The 20,586-nt window shown below is 30.4% G+C and overlaps 2 protein-coding genes across 4 annotated transcripts in view; one reads left to right on the top strand and one right to left on the bottom strand.

Annotated features, from left to right (window-relative positions):
- Positions 1-190, bottom strand: part of LOC107444406 (conserved oligomeric Golgi complex subunit 1) — a 53,205-nt gene extending 53,015 nt beyond the window's left edge. For 2 of the 3 annotated variants that reach the window (XM_071180942.1, XM_071180941.1), the window contains exon 1: positions 60-190. The gene's annotated coding sequence lies outside the window, so the exon portion shown is untranslated. Of the gene's footprint in view, positions 1-22 lie in introns of all 3 variants that reach the window. The other variant, XM_071180944.1, reaches the window with a different exon arrangement.
- On the top strand, positions 131-18,959 carry LOC107444407 (NADH dehydrogenase [ubiquinone] 1 alpha subcomplex subunit 10, mitochondrial). Its single transcript, XM_016058532.4, has 8 exons — positions 131-915; positions 3,161-3,247; positions 7,634-7,755; positions 9,107-9,195; positions 11,268-11,322; positions 13,622-13,731; positions 17,095-17,209; positions 18,789-18,959. Exons 1-8 carry the CDS (start codon positions 393-395, stop codon positions 18,903-18,905), a joined length of 1,218 nt encoding a protein of 405 aa, XP_015914018.2. The 5' UTR covers positions 131-392; the 3' UTR covers positions 18,906-18,959.
- Positions 18,960-20,586: the final 1,627 nt, after the last annotated feature.

Genomic DNA, 20,586 nt, shown 5'->3' on the forward strand with positions numbered 1-20,586 from the left:
ATTTTAAAATGTTATGATTTACAAGATGAAACTTCAAGAGAAACGAATAAATAATTTACCTCACAAGTATAAATAAATAAGAATAAATAAATACAATTGCACACGCACAGATGGCGCTAGGGGAAAAAATACGTCATTTTTCCCGTGTTGCTGCTTCCGATTGATTTTCTTCGTCTGAGCTTGAAAATGCGCTTTAGTCACTTAAACTTTCCGTCTTAGCGATCATCCATTTCAAATCCTTTGCCACCCATGCATGAGCCATAATGCCCATGCCCAATTAGCCCCATCACCCCTGTCGTCATTATTATCAATCAATCAATGTAACACCAAATGACCGATGTAAATAACAAATAAAGGTTAATAGCTTACAATTTATTTCTTGTCTGTCAAAAATGGCACTTAGTAGTGCTGCTCGGGTTTTTTATTTAAACTTAAAAAAGTCGAGTAGCCTTTTAGCCTCTACCAGAATATGTGTTGTTCAGACTGCTAACTTAACTAGCAAAGAAAATCGAGATCCAGATTATAAAAGGCCTAAACCATGGCCTTATGAAACAAAGTATTATTCATTTTTGTGGGGTTATGTTGAAGGTACAGTCAAACGTTTCGATGAGAATACAAAAATTGTTGTCGTGGATGGAAATATCGGTGCGGGGAAAAGTGCGTTTGCTAAGCAACTTGCTGAAGCTTTTGATTTAGTTTACTTTCCAGAGCCCACAATGGAACCGTTTTACGTCACACCTTATGGATATGATATCAGGTTGTTAGATGACATCGTGCCTCCTTCCTACAAAGCCTGTGATTTAAAGACATTTTATTCCAATCCTCATCATCGCAACGTGGCTCAATTTCAATTTAGGATGTTTATGTTCAGATATGAGCAGTACATTGATGCTTTAGCTCATGTTCTTAATACTGGTAAGTTTATATTTTTTCATTCATTAAAATGGGACATATTGTGGTTATTTACGCATCAGAGATTATCTCCATATCCTGATCTGTGGTCTGAATAATCGCCAAGTCTTGAAAACTTATAGGCAGTGGATCGCGAGAAACTAAAAGAAACATCACAGGAAGAGACCAACTCGAAAGGCATAACTAGTAGCCACTCCTTTACAGCCATCTATTTGTTTGTTGTTTTTAAATTGCAAATTTAAAATCTCTTAGACACCTTGGCAATTGTAGTTGGCCCGACAGATCACGATACGGAAATATCCCCTATTTCCGTATCAGAGATTATCATGATCTGTTACTCCAATTTCAACTGTATGAAATGGATTTTAAACTTGCCAATTAGAAACAAACAAGCATGTAGACGTTTGCTCGGGGTGGCCACATAACCATTCCAGTTGGTTCTTTTCTGTGATGTTTCTTGTTCAGTTTCTCAGGAGACATTACCCAGGCTTTGCGATTATTCTGCCACAGTTCATGATATGGTAATCTCCCTTGAGTTATATAGAAAGAAGCTCTTTAATAAAGATTTTTCTTTAGAAAAGTATAAAATTTTACTTTTCTATAGAAATTTACATGTAATATTTGAATCATGCATTTATATAATTAATTTTCGAAGTACTAAATTTATGCCTATAGTATCGTAGATCAGTGTAATGTTTCGATTGTATTTTAGTGAGTTATTGATATTGATTTTCACATGGTTTTTAAATACCCCGATATATTTCAAACAGGAAAATTCAAATCGTGCATTTGAGTATTTACTTTTTAAGACAATGATTCCATTGAATTTTTGGCAGTTATTGCATCTGATTTCTCCAATTTTTTTAAATCTGATATTTTTATACAATACAGTGTAATAAAAAAATAATGGGTTTGCACTTGANCAATGATTCCATTGAATTTTTGGCAGTTATTGCATCTGATTTCTCCAATTTTTTTAAATCTGATATTTTTATACTGTATTACTTATTACAATAACCTAATCTCCAAACGAAACATGCATCCGAGGAGTTTGATTCGCGTGATTTCATCTTCAATCTTTTTTTTGGTAATTACTACTATGGATTTCAGGATTTTTAATTAGTGACATATATGTTTATTATTAAAAGTATGTTGCAGATAGATATTAGTGCTACTTTCATCTTTCGTAATCTGCTATAATTTTTTTTCTTAACGCTTTTAAATTTTTTGCAATCATTTTTTTTTTATGAGATGGTATGATTTGTGATTCTAATCATTAAGGACATTATCAGTGATTAAACGAAAAAAGTTTTATTTCTCATTATTCAAAACTTTTTCTTCTAACCCATATTAATTTTTATTTAGTCTTTTATAATATAAAAATTGTTGAAACTCTATGTATGACTAAGTAATTGTACTTTTCCCTTAGCCAGGTACAAATGTCGCCAATTGTGAACCAAGTCGCCAAGCAAAACGAATAACAAAACAGTCAATGGAATAAAAGTCAATAACGTTCAACTATAAACAAATATTTATTAATAGTAGCAAAACAAGTTTAACTATAAACAAATGTTATTAAATTGTAAACAAAACCGTTTTACCCAAAGAAATGCTTCTTCAATTCTGGCTAAATCCCAAATTTTCATAAATTTTTTAATGCAAGAATTAAGATATAAGAAAGACAAGAAAATGTGCTTTGTTTTGAATGAATTCAGAGAATAGAGCACATGTCCCCAAACTAACATCCCCTCATGGTTGTGAAAAATTTGGCGGAATCCTACATTATTTTGCCCTTGCGTTCGGCAAACGGAAAAGTACCTAATTAAATTTAAACTTAAATTTTAATACAAATTTTAGATGCAAATAACAAAATTGAAAAAGTTTTAATATTGCTAAGTTTTAAAATACTAAATTAAATTGAAATGTGTTTGTCAGTTAAAATATAAAACATGTTAAAAATATTAAATCAGTAAATTCGCTTGAACAGAAAAATTTTCCATTTTTTCAAAACATAATAATCTTGTCTTTAATAAAAATAAGAGTTAAAGCAATTTAATTTATATAGCTGAAAAATTGTTTAACTTAAAATTTCATATGTATTTTTGTTAATTGTGAAAATGGAGGGGCAGATTTTTCAAATTTATTATTTATTTTTTGTTTTGTATGTTATTTTAATTTGCTGAGTTACTTGATGTTTATTTTGATGTTAGTATTTTAATATATACTAATAATTAATATTTCTTTTTAGGGCAAGGTGTAGTTATGGAAAGATCAGTTTACGGAGATTTTGTTTTTATGGAAACCATGCACAAATTTGGATACATCAGTGATCCAGGTAGTGTATTTTTAGAATTGTATTTCAATTTTAATTATAACCATATTTTTTTTAGAGTTCTAAAGAGGAGAAAAAAAATTTAAACAACAAATGGGTGTATCACTTTGAAAAAAAATCTGGGATATTTACTTACTCAGGCTCTTTACATTTGTAGTGTGTCTACCTCTACAAAAAATACAATTCCAATTCACTAGTCAGGGGTATATCCAGGGCAAATTTACTGCCGGTAAGCAGTTATTTCACAAATTCAATTTTAGGAAAGACGTTAGTTTCACAAAATACTTTTAACATATTTCCGAAAAATATTTTACCAAATTTTTGTGTTGATTTTTTTGATATAATTTTTAAATTTCACAAATTATGTCTAAATTTTCACAAAATCGGTACCTCTCAATAAAACCTAGACAGACCCCTGTTAGTATATAAGACATATTAACTTCATTCTATGTTACTTTATTATCAACCATGTCCTTTTCATAGATGAAGATGGACATGGTCGATAACTACTCACTCCATTCATGACCTGGACATGATGTCAACATGCCTATCTTGACAGTGACGCCCACTTCGATTTGAACACACCTACTTCAATGGATGGTCCACATTGAACAGTTAACATGGTCCCCCTCACGCTGTTGCTTCTCAGTCTCGATCACAGACAATGTACAACGTGTACACTTGGCTGCTAATGGCAACACAGGAGCAATCATGACCCTGAACTTATTTCAGCTCACACGAACAGCGAAAGTATAGTGATCTTAAAACAGCTCTCCTGGCTTCTCACAAAACAGCAATGAATCAACTAGTGGTATCCATTCATTGAATTTGAACACTGTAATTCTGGTGGGGGAATACTGTAGTGTATCTACCTCTACAAAAATACTATCCCACTTCACTAGTACAGTGCAGAACCTCTTATCCGGAAATCAGAAAACCAGATAACCCGAATGAAATTCGGAACCGGAAATTAATTTTCTTCCATTAAAAATTTTTTTTTTTCTTGCAAGATTTTGGGCCTATTTTGATATTTAGAGCGTACGGCGTATCGAGTTGACGAAAGAACTGATTTAGAGGACGGATCAAAAGCCGTTTGTAGACGAATCTCACATAAGCACAAATAGCTTATATATGTTATTAATGTTAATAATAACATTAACATATATAAGCCTGTATATAGTTTTTATTTCATAATTTTTATCTTTATTTAAACTTAAGTGTATTATTATTTATAATTTTTTATTATTTCTAAAACTATTTCAAAAAATTTTTTTAGTTCCGTTTTATAAACATTAAAAAAACGGCATTTTGTAGCGATTCAGAAAACCGGAAAAATCAGTTATCCGGAATCGCGATGGTCCCGATCATTCCGGATAATCGGTTCTCTACTGTATATAAGACATGTTAACTTCATTCTATGTTGGGGTACGCTTTCATAGATGAAAGTTGACATGGTCGGTAACTACTCACTCCCCTCACACTCTTTGCAGAGTTACCACTCCACAGGAAAAACCTGAAAAGTACAGGTAATTTATAAATCACCTAAAAATAACAGGAAATTTTGAGTTTTTTTTTTTTACAAACTGGGAAAATATAGGGAATTTTGTTTCTTATTTTTGTCTTTTAAGAANACAAATCTCACATAAGCACAAATAGCTTACATATGTTATTAATGTTAATAATAACATTAATAACATATATAAGCCTGTATATAATTTTTATTTCATAATTTCTTTCCTTATTTAAACTTAAGTGTATTATTATTTATCATTTTTTATTATTTCTAAAACTATTTCAAAATAATTTTTTAGTTCCGTTTTATAAACATTAAAAAAACGGCATTTTGTAGCGATTCAGGAAACCGGAAAAATCAGTTATCCAGAATCGTGATGGTCCCGATCGTTCCGGATTATCGGTTCTCTACTGTATATAAGACATGTTAACTTGATTCTATGTTGGGGTACGCTTTCACAGATGAAAGTTGACATGGTCGGTAACTACTCACTCCCCTCACACTCTTTGCAGAGTTACCACTCCACAGGAAAAACCTGAAAAGTACAGGTAATTTATAAATCACCTAAAAATAACAGGAAATTTTGAGTTTTTTTTTTTTTACAAACTGGGAAAATATAGGGAATTTTGTTTCTTATTTTTGTCTTTTAAGAAATGGTAACCACTTGAAGAGCAATCTATGGGATATTTAAAGATGTTATTTCAGCTATACTGAACTATTTCATTTACTATAGTATTATTTAAGTAAGTTCAGCTGTTCCTTTATCCTCTTAAGTTTTTCCAAAAATGATAACTAGTATAGTTATCCCAATACTGCTCATTCAAGAGCACAATGATTTTGTGTTTCCTTTTAATATAGTTTCAAATCTAAAGGCATATGTGCCATTAGATGGCACACAATGCGTACAACGTAGCTGTGAGGGCTCAGGGGAATGAACTTTCACCTTCCGATGAGGTTAATCGGGTTCGAATCCCAGTGATAGCTGATTGATACGAATTTAGCTCCCGACTTGCTCCAACCAGAGTGCTGGTGTAAATTATTCTCAGAGCTAGACCCATGTGGATTAGAGTCCCCTTGCCGTTAGGTTGACAGTGAGAGGTTCTCATGGTTTCCCTCTCCATTTATAATGCAAATATGGGTTAGTTCCATTAGACGAATTTCTCCCAAAACTTGATTTAAGAGTTCCCTTCTCTTCTGGATTAGGTTCAAAATTACAAGACTGCAGAGATGAACATTAGTTGTCGTATACCCAAAATTCCAAAATTAGGTCGGCTGTTCAAAGACAGTTTTTAGGCATTGTGTGTGTGTTCTTGTATTGTGCTACATTGTTTAATAATAATAATAATTACATAGAAAAAAAAAGATGCTGATCATATTTTTTCCCCGATATAGTGTCATTCTCCCTCTTCAAACTCTTTCAAAGTCTGTTTGAAGCAGTAGGGTTTTTAACTTGTAACAGGTAGTTAAGACTTCTAAATTATTGTTATAATATAGTTTTAGTATTAATTTAATTTTGATTAAATATTTATCAAGCTTTTTTAATCATAAATTAAAGTTCTTATAGTGTATTTGAATCAAAATCAAAAAAGTCCGATTTAAATTTAAAAAAAGTCTGATTTAAGAAAAAAAAAAAATCATGAACCCTAATTACAAAAATAATGCTCAAATTGTTAAATATTTTTTTAAATGGTTTTTCCCTCTGTGGTAGAAATTTGCTGTGTCATAAAATGACCAGTTGTCAAGTTGGCTGAAGGCTACTAGTCACACTACATTTTAAAAAGAAAACTGCTTTTTTCGTACTTTACTTGATAAAAATGTTGTTTTAAAAAAAACAAATATTTTGTTAGTGACACAGAAGTTTTTCGTATTCAGAGTACACTACAAAAGACTTAATCTACTGTATTATTTTCCTTTGCATGTGATGTCACTATAAGGCTTTCTTTTATTTCCTCTTAAAATAAATAAATCATTTCATTAATTCAATTATAAAAAAGCGAATGGAAATATTTTTAATAAATGTCTTTTTATTTCACTGCAAGTGTATAATTAATTAATTATTCAATGTTGTGACAACTATACTCTATTTTTAATTTTTCTCCCTTCTACAATTTACTTTAATTTCCAACAAGCTGTTTAACCTTACATGTGGTTGGCAGTGTTCTTTTTTGATCTCTTCTGTATTACAAAACCAGAGTTGGGGTTTTCAGCCTCCAAAACTGGTTTTAGACAGGACATGTGGGTTTTACTGTGTTAAAGTGTCCAAAACATTGAACATTTGTAAAAGGTAAAAATTCTATGTGTAACCATTCTACGTGTAATAATTACATATAGTAATAAATATTTGATGTGTTTTATACAATTTACTTTAACTTATTAAAGGAAAATCATATATATATAATATAATAAGAAAATATTAGTAATTCATTGAATAACAAAAGTGGATACCTTATCCTTTAAATAGGCTTTTAATACTGATAAATTATGTTCTTGCATAAAGATAAATAATGCAATATTAATTAAATGCAGTAATAATCAAAAATTAACCTTTTGTTTTTCGCAATATTTTTTTTTTAAATTGTGACATAATTTGAATAAAAGGGTTTTGGACAGGACGGTTTAAACTGGGGATTAATCCATCCTGTCCTAAACCTTGCCAACTCTGTACAAAACATTAATTGAATACTACTTTTGATTTGTCTTTTGTAGACAGGCCTGTCCTTAATCCGCAAAATTATCTATTTTAATTGATATGTCGCTTGAACAACATTCTTTTTATTCTGCACCTCTTATTATGATTTTTATCCTGTATCTTCTTCAATTATACCATCTTCACCACATCATCCTGTACATAATGAAATGTTTTGTCTCTTCAACAGTTCGCCAGTTATACAAAGACATTAACGAAAATACTTTAGATGAACTTTTGAGACCTCACCTTATTGTTTATCTTGATGTTAGCCCTGAGGTTTGCCTTCAGAGAATCAAGGAAAGAAATGATGTGAGTCATTCATTTTCTTTTAATTAGCGATTAACTGTTGAAGTTTTTTCACTGAGGGAGGTCTTTTTCCCTAAAAAAAAAATTCAAAAAGTTATGACCCGCTGTTGAATTTGTCACTCAAAGCACCTTGCATCGAAATTACTGAAACATACTCACCGAAAACCTATTTCTAAACTGCAACTTAACTTTGTTATTTAAAATATTTATTTAAAATTATTTATTTAAAATTATTTATTTAAAATTATTTATTCAAATTTGTCTTTCTTTTTTGTATATTTTTTTCATCTTGCATGAAACTTTTTTAACTGCTTCCCTGATTAACCCGAGTTAACTCAGGTATATTTACATTGCAAATATTTATTATCCTTAGAAAAATTCGGAAGTAGCAAAATTTTATTAGTGCGTTTTGTTTTATCACGTTTTTAATCGACCGGAAACAGGAAAAAAAAAAATCCTGCTTTGATTGGAAATTTTGCTTGGGAGTTGAAAGCAAATTTTGAAGCCAAGTTTTGTTTGGGAGTTTTGCTTTTGAATTGCGGGACTGCACATGTGTTTTGTGCTATTGTATATACAATGGTTGCTAAATTTACGTAGAAAAGAGAGTAAAAAAAAAAATGGTGTATCACTCTACAGGTGTTTGGAAAGTATCCTTTTGTGTTGTTCCTTCTTTTAAAAATTATCATACAGAGACTAATATTTAACTTTTTTCTCATTTGCCCGAGATAACTCGGGATAGTAAACTGATGGTAAAATTAAAATTTCAACTTGAAATTTTTGTATTATGTTTTGTTTTAGTTCCTGGTATTCATTAGTAAAAGAAGAAAAAAAATATAAATTGTTGTATTTTTTTCCAAAAAAATTGATAAAGGAAGTGGTGAATATATATTATGAAAATTGTAATTTGAAAATATTTAAATAATAAATGCAAACATACTACATATATATATATATATGGCCTCAGAATTGCTACTCTCTTATTGTTACCCAGTGGGCACCTGTGAATAAGCCACGATGGTGGAGTAGCGTAGCCCGCGTCATCATACAGCTACAAACCCATTTATAGGGTGGGTTACATTCACACAATAGAAAGGGCATAAAACAGAGGGAGAGAAAGTTTCATCCATGCCTATGGTGGGATTTGAACCCACATCCACTTGGCCTCATAGTCCTGTACAGTAACCACTAGACCCGTGATCGGCCTTGGTAGCAAAATCTTTGAAATACCTCGAAATACTAAATCATTTTTTTTTATACAATTTTACAGTAAACTTCCTAAATTTATTATTTTCCTCCAAAGATTGTACAAATTTTTAATTACTAAATTCTTATAATAATTTTGTTTATTTTTTAGCCAACTGAAGTAAACTCAAAAGTTCTTACAAAAGAATATTTGGAGACGCTTGAACACTACTACAAGCATCATTATTTAAAGAAATTAGAGTAAGTTAAAAAAAATAAGTAAATAAAATTTTATATGTTTTGCATAGCTGCCAACTCTACTGGATTTTGCCAGTTTCTCCTGGTCTATTGATTTAATTAAAATTCTTCTGGTTTTTGTACATTTTAGGAAATTCCCTAAAATTGTGTAAGTTTCCTTAAAAAATCCCTATTAAAATAGAATTTTTGTACAGATTATTGCTTGCTTTCTAGAATATTTACATAAGAATTACTAATAACATAATAAAGCGAAACTGATTTCTAAAAATCAGTTCAAAACTTTTTTTGTTCTAAAATGTTTAGTTTATTTTTATTTCTCTTTTCAAATTAATTAAAAAAATCTTCTAACTATCTTTGATGGATAAAATGCCTATTAATGTTCAAAATTATGAGTAAACATAATACATAACATTTCAAATATGTTTAATGTCAATCATAAATGGAAAATATGATAATTTGTCTATTTTGATGACTATAAAAATCCCTAAAACTCCGTATGTGTAAAATATTTAGTACATTATGAAACAATTATCATGAAATTTATATTATTTCTTAAAATCTTACACAACTTTGTAAATTTCCTACAGCGACTACTTTAACTTGTTATAAATGCACGTAACTTTTCATTCACTCCCATCATCTTAAATTAAGTTCATTACCATCAATAATAAAGAAAAGATCTCACCCGAGCTTGCAGTCATCGATTTTATGGTCAGGAGCAGTGCTGATTGTACGCACTTGAAACCATCGTTATAGTGTTAAAAATAAGGCTTGTGAATCGTTGCATATAATATATAGATGTCACTGATGCATCTGGAAACATAGCATGTATATTGGTGAATCGCAATGTTCCATGTTTTGTAAAATTGCCATTCCAAACATTGGATTGGCTATAATCACATAACATTGATATTTTCCAATGTATTGCCCAATCCTAATATATATATATATATATATAATTAAAAATTAAAACAATAAAAAAATTCATCTCTCTGAACCAATAGTTAAGCTTTTTACCTTTGTGCTAAAAAAAACTTGATACTTAAAAAAAAACAACATTTTTTTTGCAAATTGTACAATTCTGCAAAAGTTTGACAGTTTGAATAGTATATTTAAGTTCTATTGAGCCATACTTTTTAAAATATGGTTCAATATTCATATTTAGTGCTGGTTTTCATATTTTTCCTCATCACAAATTCATTTTAGGATTGCATACTGCTTTTCTTTTTTTTTTTTCAAAATTTTATACAGGTATTTTTTATGTGGCAACTATATTTAACTGTCTTTGAACAGCTGACCCAATATTTTGGGCTTACGACTACTAATGTTCAACTCCGTATCTTTGTAATTTTGAATCCAATTCAGATGACAAGGAAACTCTTGATTCAAGTATTGGGAGAAATTTGTCTTCATGGAGGACTTTTTGCAGAACTAACCCACATTTGCATTACGAAGAAAACCATGTAAACTTCAAATGGTTAGCCTCAGGGCAAGGGGACTCAAACCCATGATCCGTCTACCATTGAGGATATTTTACATCAGCACTATGGTCGGTGCAAGCCTGATGTTGAATTCATATTGAGCAGTCATCACTGGAATTCGAACCCGGTTCACCTCATTGGAAGGCGAATGCTCTATCCCCTGAGCCATCATGTGGCAACTATTAAAAAAAACTGCCTGCAGTTTAATAAGTAATACTAAACCTTTGAAGAATTTTTTTCCTTCTTTGGACTGGCCCCTTGAATGAATTGTTTTGGATTGGGGGCTAAAAATTTTTTCGACATTATTTCTCTTATGCGTAGTTAAAAAGCACATAAATTTTGCACTCTCTGGTATCGAACCTAAAAATCTCTTCATCATTTTATAATGGCTAATATAATCAAGGAAAAGAGTTCTTTGTCAGAAACTAGTTATTTTATCATGATCATGTAAGGTCTTTGAAAATTATTTATAGTTTGTTAATGTATATAGTGCTTAAAAATATTTTTAAGTGCTTGAAAGGTGCTTATTATTTGTTGAAAGATTTGGCTACACACCCTGAAGTAAATACTAATTTTTAAAAAAATTTATTTTAGAAGACATACAGAGATTCTGATATATGACTGGAATAATTTTGGTGATGTGGAAGTGGTAAGTCCTTTGCATTTATTTCTTTTTTTGAGTAATTTTTTTCCCTATGGAGGGATAAATAGATGACCTTAATATGATAATTACAATTAATATTATAATTATACAGTATAACCTCGCAACAACAATATTTTTGGGACCAGATAAATATACAATTGTAGAGGGATATATTGTTTTGTAAGGGGCTTACATACTCTGGGGACGTAATAAGATTTTTTAAAAATTTTAATGTTATGTATATATTAACTAGAAATGTATATATCATATAAAAAAAATCAATTTGCGGAGCGTTTTTTATGGTTAAGTATTGAAAACAATTGAAATAAAATAAGTTCGCAAACATACCTGAAAATCATTTCTATTAAAAATAATCCGATATTTTTGTTTATTTGTTCATTTTTCTGGCTGTTAAGTCAACCAACAAAGTATGTATTACGTGACTTCTTAAGTGATAAGGGAGGCAATTCTAAGAAAGAATGCTCTTGGGGTGGTCAGCAGTGAGTCTTCTCTTGTCAGAAAAAAAAATGGCAAAAGATTATAAAATAAGATTTTTTACATTATTTGGAAACCAATAATAAATGGAGAAAATAAGGTTAAGATTTGGTAACAAAATCGTTTTACAGGGATTTATTGCTTCAGAGAATATCGTAATATTGAGAGGAGGATAACATTAATTCACATGCCAGTTCGTCGGGACCACGAAACATCGCAGCAGAGGGAGTTTTGGTTGTATTGGATATATCGTAGTATCGAGAGTTCACTGTATATGATAACAATTGTTTATTTTAATATTATGTATTATATTAAACTGAAAGAAATGGTGAACACCCAAATTGCAATCTATGGGATATTTAAGGATGATATTTCAGCTATACTAAACTATTTAATTTACTATAGAATTACTCGTTTTAAATATGTTGAGCTACACCTTTTTCCTCTATGTTCCTCCAGTAATTAAACTTAGTATAGTTAGAACAATATAGCTCACACAAAAGTACAGTAATTGTTGTGTTTCTTCTTAATATATTGTGTTTAATATGTACAGGGAAAACACGGGAAATTTATTTCCAGATTAGAGTGGTAATCCTGTTTTTTCTCTTCTTTATTTTTACTATGTTAATTTTGTCTTAAAAAAAATACTGCTTTACAAAACATTACGGATGTAGCTAAAAAGAAAAAGTGGCGCTTAAATAAAAAATTTACATATATTTTTGCTGTTTTCTAAAATGGGGGGAGATTTTTGCATTTAAAAGGGTGCCCACCCCCGGAAGTGATTAAAGCTTGAACTTGTGTAAAAAATTTAATGCCAGTTAAGTTAACTATTAAATGAGTCATCTTGTTTGCAATTACACTTTTGTTTTTAATTTGTTGTATGCAATTTTATTTATTTATTTTTTAAGCAAGTAATTTGTTTATAGCAGTCACCTCTTAACAACAGTTACCTAGACACAATCCCTCAAAGGACCATTGTCCGGAGGTTTTACTGTACAATGTTTTTATTTTATTATTAAATAGTATATTGCAGTGAACTATTGCTATTACGATATCCGATACAACAATAACTCCCTCTATTACAATAATGTTTCGTGGTCCCAAAGAACTTGCATATGAATTAATGTTATCACCTCTCAGTATCGCAATATTCTATGAAGCAATAAACCCCTCTAAAACGATTTTTTTTCCTTCAAATTTCAACCTTATTTTCTCCATTTATCATTGGTTTTCAAATAATGAAAAAATCTTATTTTATCATATTTTGCCATTTTTTTAAATCTTTTCTGACAAGAGAAATCTCACTGCCGATTTTGTACTTATCTTATTTCCTTTCATCACAGTGAATTACTTTCGTATTCAGATTTCAATACCCCGTATTTGATGCACATAGACCCCACTCCCAAGACCTTCGGTTCTTGGAATTGCCTACCTTATCTCTAAAGAAGTTACAGATGTAACATTCCTATCTGATATCATATTTAACCATAATTACCAGTCTGCAAATTAAACTTTTATATAATATATAAATAGATTTTTAGTTAATACTTATATAACATTAAGATTTTTAAAAAAAATCTTATTGTGTCCCCAAAGTATGCAGGCCTTTGATATAATAATATATTCCTCTACAACAATATATTTATTTGGTCTCCAAAATATTTTTCTAGCGAGGTTTTGATGTATTAGAAATTCTCTCTACCCTTTTCCTAAAATAACAAGGTATTTGTTAAATGGAATATTGTTGAATAACTGAATTAAGATGTTATCTTACATTTAAATACTTATATTATTATACTAATTATTTCAGGTTGTTGAGGATATTGAAAGAATTGATTTTGAGCGCTATTCAAGATATGATTTTAAACTACAAGATTGGAGAAAAGCAGATGATTGGGAATGGAACTATTTCAGAAGACAGTTAGTTACCTGAATTTTTTATTTATTTATTTAATGATGTTTTTATGTTTATGTGAACTTTCTAGATATTTTTTTATGGAATATTTGAAGTTGTTGAACTTTAACTAGCCCTGATATGATTTAGTTATTCAATTAATTCTTTTACAATTAATTTAAATTTTAGTTTGTTTATTTGAATTAAATCACTGATCTTATTTTAAATCACAAGCAGTTCTTATTAAGGGTCTTATAATTAAATATATGTATATACATATATGCACACACACACACTCACATATATATATATGTTCTTTAAATTATCAAATGAATCCATTATTCAAATCAGATGCACCCCCCTTATAATGACAAAATTAGGAAAATGAGAGCATTCCAAAAGAAACATGACAAAAGGATGAAAATTCTTATGATAAGCAATAGGCTACAAACTTGAGACCCTTTCTTTTCAAAGTGAGAAAGTTTCTGTGCCTGTCATAAGTGAGAGGTGGTTTTGCAGAACAGTGAATAAATGAATAAAAGTTATTATTAATTTTTTTATATCACCAGCCAGGACTGCTAAAAAAAACGCACATAAGTGAGAAACTTACTTGTATAAAAGAGAGTGTGCATGAGTGAGAGATCACTGTATTTACAAATACCCTACCCCCCCCAAAAAAATTTCTTTCATGCTAGGCCTGTAATAAATAAAATTATTGAATTAGTCATTGAAAGCAATAACAGGTTAAAAACTGATTTACAAAATGGCATTATAACTGAAGCTCGAGGCAGCTAGTGAGAAACTGAAAGTAAAAAAAAAGTTTAAAAAAAAGGTGAAGTTCATAGATTGTCTGATGTTATAAGTAAAGAAATATTAATAATTACAAATTTAGTACATAAAAAAGCCTAAAACTGGTTAGTTTGTAAGATAATCTGTATATGTTTTGTAACCTGTACTATAGTCTGCATTAATTAGATGGTAGTCAAACCCTGGCCGTTCTGATCATTAGATTAGAAATAGTTGAAATGTTTGTACAATTGAGTTATTTGTACAAAAAATATTAAATCCTTCTGAGCTCAATGATATATAACAGACTGATACTTTCATTTCTAACAGCTTCAATAAAGTTTTAATCGAAGTTTTTAAATAAGTCCAAGTTATGGTCAATACAGTGCTCATAAAAATCGTATTAAAAAATATTTTATTTAAGTATTCATTAACTTTTTTTTAAATTAAACTAATTTAAATTTAACCCTCCGCTTAGAACTCTCGCAATTTGAGCGGGGTATCAGTTTCGTCCCCGAGTGCGAGTCACGTGAAAATCGCGGGCGAAGAATTCTTCTCCCCCTTGTTTCAATGCTGATTCCGCTATTTCCCCATGTAGATTTAAAAAAACATTTGTTGCTTATTTCTGCTGCTATATGACACTAGACAGTTCAGGAAATGTTTTTCTCTTGCTTGATCCCCCCCCCCCCATATTTATGAGTTTGCATGCTTTGTTTTTTTTTTTCTTTTGCGCGACTAGCATTTATGAAAAATATGTATTTGCCGAGTGTCGGTGGCATTATATGTGGAAATAACAAGCGAAAATATCTTGATTATGAAGATAGTGTTTCGGATTCGGAGTAAAATGTTCGGTTTGAGACAAAATGTTTACAAATTATATTCCTCTGAAAATAAAAATATCCCATGAATTTTTTTCACTTTATAAACCCTGTCCGCAGAAACAACAGGCGCCATATTATATATTTTTTAAGAACATAAAAGCTATTAAAATTCATGTATTATTTTAAAACAAATGTGGAAAACAAATACAGTCAAACCCCGCTATAGTGAACCTTCAAGGGACCGAAATTTCGGTTCACTATAACCGGGAGTTCACATNTTTTTTTCTTTCTTTTGCGCGACTGGCATTTATGAAAAATATGGATTTGCCGAGTGTCGGTGGCATTATATGTGGAAATAACAAGCGAAAATATCTTGATTCTGAAGATAGTGTTTCGGATTCGGAGTAAAATGTTCGGTTTGAGACAAAATGTTTACAAATTATATTCCTCGGAAGAAAAAAAAATATCCCATGAATTTTTTTCACTTTATAAACCCTGTCTGCAGAAACAGCAGGCGCCATATTATATATTTTTTAATAACATAAAAGCTATTAAAATTCGCGTATTATTTTAAAATAAATGTTGAAGATGTGGATTGTAACATAAGAAAGTAAATACAGTCAAACCCCGCTATAGTGAACCTTCAAGGGACCGAAATTTCGGTTCACTATAACCGGGAGTTCACTATATCCATACTGCAAACAATTTTAACTAATTTTTCCGAACTGCTCTTTTTTATTTCACATTATTTAAATAAATGACCCATAAAAAGAAATACAAAAAGGATTAAAAAGCAATCTGTACTAATAAAAAAATATGTTAAATTTTATTTTTTATAACTCTTCGTCTTACTTACAGAAAATTTCGGACTGCCCTTTATTTAGGGGTGGGAAACTGAGATAGAAGAAGCAAACAAGAAAAATGCTTATGGCTGCATTCCACTCAGTTGATAGTTTTAAAAATCGGTATATGTATTTCATGTAAAAATTTCTAAATTACCAAAAATTGAAGGGGGGGTATCAGTCAAAGATGGAAAAAAGTTCATAATATCCAGGGTGCGTTCAGACTCCTTATACTCCTTTGAAACTCTTTGGCAATAAAAAAGTCCCCAAGAATTACTTGGAACTACTTAAATTTCCAAATTAGTCCTTAGAATCTCCTTAGATTGATTATTGCAATGCATAGATAGATGAACTAAGTTCGCTGATAAATTTGCTGTTCAAGCAGGGAAACTAAATGATGACTTAGATGCCAAAATCCAATAGTTTAAGAAAAACTTTAAAAGAAAAAAAAAATTGAATTGCGAGAGTAAGAAGGAAAAAATAACAGCAAATAATTTTAATTTTACATGTTACAAGCAAACTTAATGATTTTTATTTTTTGTCCAAAATGCCTTAGATTTTTTTGTGTATTCAAGTTTAAAAATATAAGATTGTTAGGTTTTTATGTTAATCTTTAACATCTGTACTTTAACAAGATTTATTACAATATTTGAAACTGAAAAATGTATTTATGTGTAAAAGTGATGACTTTATTTATTTTTGTTCATTAAGTTTGACAAAGTCGAAATTTATTTCAAAAGGGTTAGAGAAAAAATATGCAAAATATACATATTTGCAAGTTCCTTATAATAACTGCTTTTTAATTTAAAAAATAAATTCTTGTTATCTTTTGCACAAAGTCTGAGCCATACTCAGAGGGTTAATGTTTTATTTATTTAGTGTTCCTAAATGTTGGGATTTTATTATATTTGATTTAATAAGCAGAGATTTTTTTCTACAGGTACACAACTCACAAAAACAAACTCTTGATCTACTCACATATCTTTCGACCAAAAGTTTCAGAAGTTCACCATCCACCTGATGAAGTTATTGAATATCGGGAACTTCTTGAAAAGGTAAAAGTCTTGACTGTGTATTGTCTGGTTATGAAATGTAGAAATATGAAAGAAACATTGTATTATTAAGAAACGTTAAACATTGTTATTATTAAACAATGTAGCACAATACAAGAACATACACACAATGCCTAAAACCCGTCTTTGAACAGCCGACCCAATTTTGGGTTTATGATTACCAATGTTCAACTCTGTAGCCTTGTAACTTTGAACCCAATCCAGAAGGCAAGAGAACTCTTGGATCAAGTATTTGGAAAATTTTTGCCTTTGTGGAGGACTTTTTGAGGGAAGTAACCCACATTTGCGTTTGAACCTACATTTGCGTAAATGAAATTAAACCTTTCAGCACGTAAATTTGCACCTCTGTACTTTTGTCCAATTCTACAAATTTAATATTCTTGAACTAATAACTAAATTCTTTTTTTTTATTGTCTCCTTGAACCATTTTTATACGCCTTCATAATTTTAATTTTCTATGACACTTGCAGCAAACCTAAAAAAAAATGTTTTAAATAAGAACATCTCCGTAAAAGCACTTAAAAGAAGCTGAAATTGAAAAAAAGAAAAAACTTTTATTAAATGCATAACCAAAAATGATCTTTTTAGAACAACAAATTTCAACTCTGTAGCTCTGTAGTTGCATTCCTGCTACCTGCAGAGCAACATACATGGTATTTTTTGCTTCAAGTTTAGCAGTTTATGAATTTCAGACTAATTATAAATTCTGAATGAATTTCAACAAACATCTTTATAATTTCAAGTTTCATATCCCAAACAAAGGCACTAAAGAGGCTTCTGCAATTTTTTAATTTAGACAAAGTTTTATTTTATAGTAGCATACAACTTTAGCATTTTTTAAACTCTATTTTTATATTCTGATTCATTTTAAGCATAAAAGCTCTGAACGATTTTTTTTTTTAAATATTCAAANTTTATTAAGGAAATGGTATTTATTTAAAGAGTATCTACCTAATATAGTTTTGTGTTGCTAAATCTGTGTTTAATTATTTTATTTCCATTTAATATTTTTAAACAATTATTGCTCTATTAGTGTGTAAAATTTCTTGCATTCTTATATTTAATAAATTTTTTACTTAAAATTCCTTAGAAGTGCCAAATGTTGCATACCATGCACCTTTTTTTACCCCTCCTGAAATCTCCTGAATTCTTGTTAGGGAAACTCCTGAATGTTAATTTTGCTAGGTTGGCACGTCTGCGAACAGCTTTTAAAAATTTAGAAGATCAAATTGCAAAATATGCCTAACGGTTATTATACTTAATAAAAATAATATATATCCTTTAAAAAAAATTGTGTTATTAATGTTCTGAAAAACTGAAAGGTGGTTTTTGTGTGTGTGTTTCAAGTTCCTGGAGAAATGTTATAAGTTTAGTTTCATAGCCGCAAACAACTTTAGCATGTTTTAAACTAGATATTTTATATTCTGATTCATTTAAAGCATAAATGCACTTAACAATTTTTTTTTAAATGTTCAAACGAATTATCCTTTTTTCACTACTTAATTAAACTTGTGTCATTATTGTACTGAAAAACTTAAAGGTTTTTTTTGTGTTGTTACAGATTCCTGGAGAAATGTATGAAGAGGGATTCAATCCAAATGCTGGAGATAATGTGTGGTTCAAAACAGATCATAAAGGATTTCGCTATATGCCTATTATTAGATACAGGAAAGAATAATTTGCCTCTCACTGTAGTTATTTAAAGATTCTATTAAAATTTTATTCAAATGGGCTCTTCTCTTTTGTAGCATGATTTCATAGTGTTGATTAATAACGATTTACTGACTTTTCCCCCCTTGTACAGGCATTCAGCTTGTAGTGTGTCATCATCATCAATGACTCGACAGTCCAGTGTGAGCCTTGGCCTTCTCAAGAAGTTTTTTCCGGGCTAACCTTTTTCCTGCTAGTGTTTTCCAGTTTTTAAGACCGAAAGGTCTTTTTCTTGGCCATCTTAACATCTCAAATTCGGCCTGCCACTTTTTCATGTGTCAACCACTACAAAAATACAATTCACTAGGATATAAGATTTGTTAACTTGATTCTGTGTTGGAATACCTTTTTGTCGACATTGTCGATGTGACTCTTCCCACATTGGTGACCCGGGTGTGATTTGATCTCTCTTACTTCGATGGATTGTCCACATTGAACAGTTGACTTGCTACTAGTGACTGCAACATTATCCACCTCTTCGCACCGTTATTACTCAATCTGGATCATGCACAACGTCGGCGTGCATTCACTCGGCAGCTGAGGGCACCACGAGCAACCACAACTGCGAACTCAATACAACTCTGATGATCAGCACTCAAAAGTATGGTGGTCTTAATACAGCTCTTCTGACTTCTCACGAAACAGCAATGAATCAACTAGTGGTATCCATTCATAAAATTCTATCGCTGATATAACTCTGGTGGGGGAGTACTATTGCATGTCCACCACTTCAAAAATATTAATTCCCTAGTATATAAGACTCGTTAACTCAATTATATAGTGGGGTGCCTTTTCACAGATGAAGGTTGATATTGTCTATACTAAGCTAGTATATACTCCACAAGCTCATAAAAAAATAAAAACCGTCAAAGTATTAAATCAGTGGGTTGCCACTCCACCTGGAAAATACAAGGAATTTAAAAATCACCTAAAATAACAGGGAATTTTGATTTTGTAAATTAGAAAAATACAGGAAATTTTGTTTCTTATTTTCGTCTTTTAAAAGATGGTGACCACTCAAAGTGCAATTTATGGGATATTTCAGCTATACTAAACTATTTTATTTACTATAGCATTATTTGTTTTAAGTATGTTCAGCTGTTTCCTTTTTTTTCTCTTAAGTTTTTCCAGCAAATTAAAATTAGTATAGTTAGCACAATATAGCTCACACAAGAGCACAGTCATTGTTTTGTTTCTTCTTGTGTATGATATGCACAGGGAAAACAAGGATTTTTTTTTTTCTCCAGATTAGAATGGTAACTCTGTTTGTTTTTTCTCAGTCACGTCTGGCAAGTCATGAGAATAGCGGCCAATTTTTGAGCGTTTCAAACATGCCAACTTTTATATACATCTGCATACTGTTGAGGTCAATCAACATTTTTATATCGAACAATACCTTCAAAATATTGTAAGAATATTTTTAAGTATGTAGAAATTTAAATCCCAAGAATAGCCAGGTTTTGCAATTTATTTTGACTTATTGCCTAAAAATGTTGAATTTTTTAGCTTTACACTCAGTCAACAACTGCTAATGTTCAACTCTGTATCCTTGTCATTTTGGACCCAATCCAGAAGACAAGGAAACTCCTGGATCAAGTATTGGGAGAAATTTGATTTCGCGGACGACCTTTCTTTGATGGAACCAACCC

This window comes from Parasteatoda tepidariorum, chromosome 5 (genome assembly GCF_043381705.1).
Source record: "Parasteatoda tepidariorum isolate YZ-2023 chromosome 5, CAS_Ptep_4.0, whole genome shotgun sequence".
NCBI classification, from domain to species: Eukaryota; Metazoa; Arthropoda; class Arachnida; order Araneae; family Theridiidae; genus Parasteatoda; species Parasteatoda tepidariorum.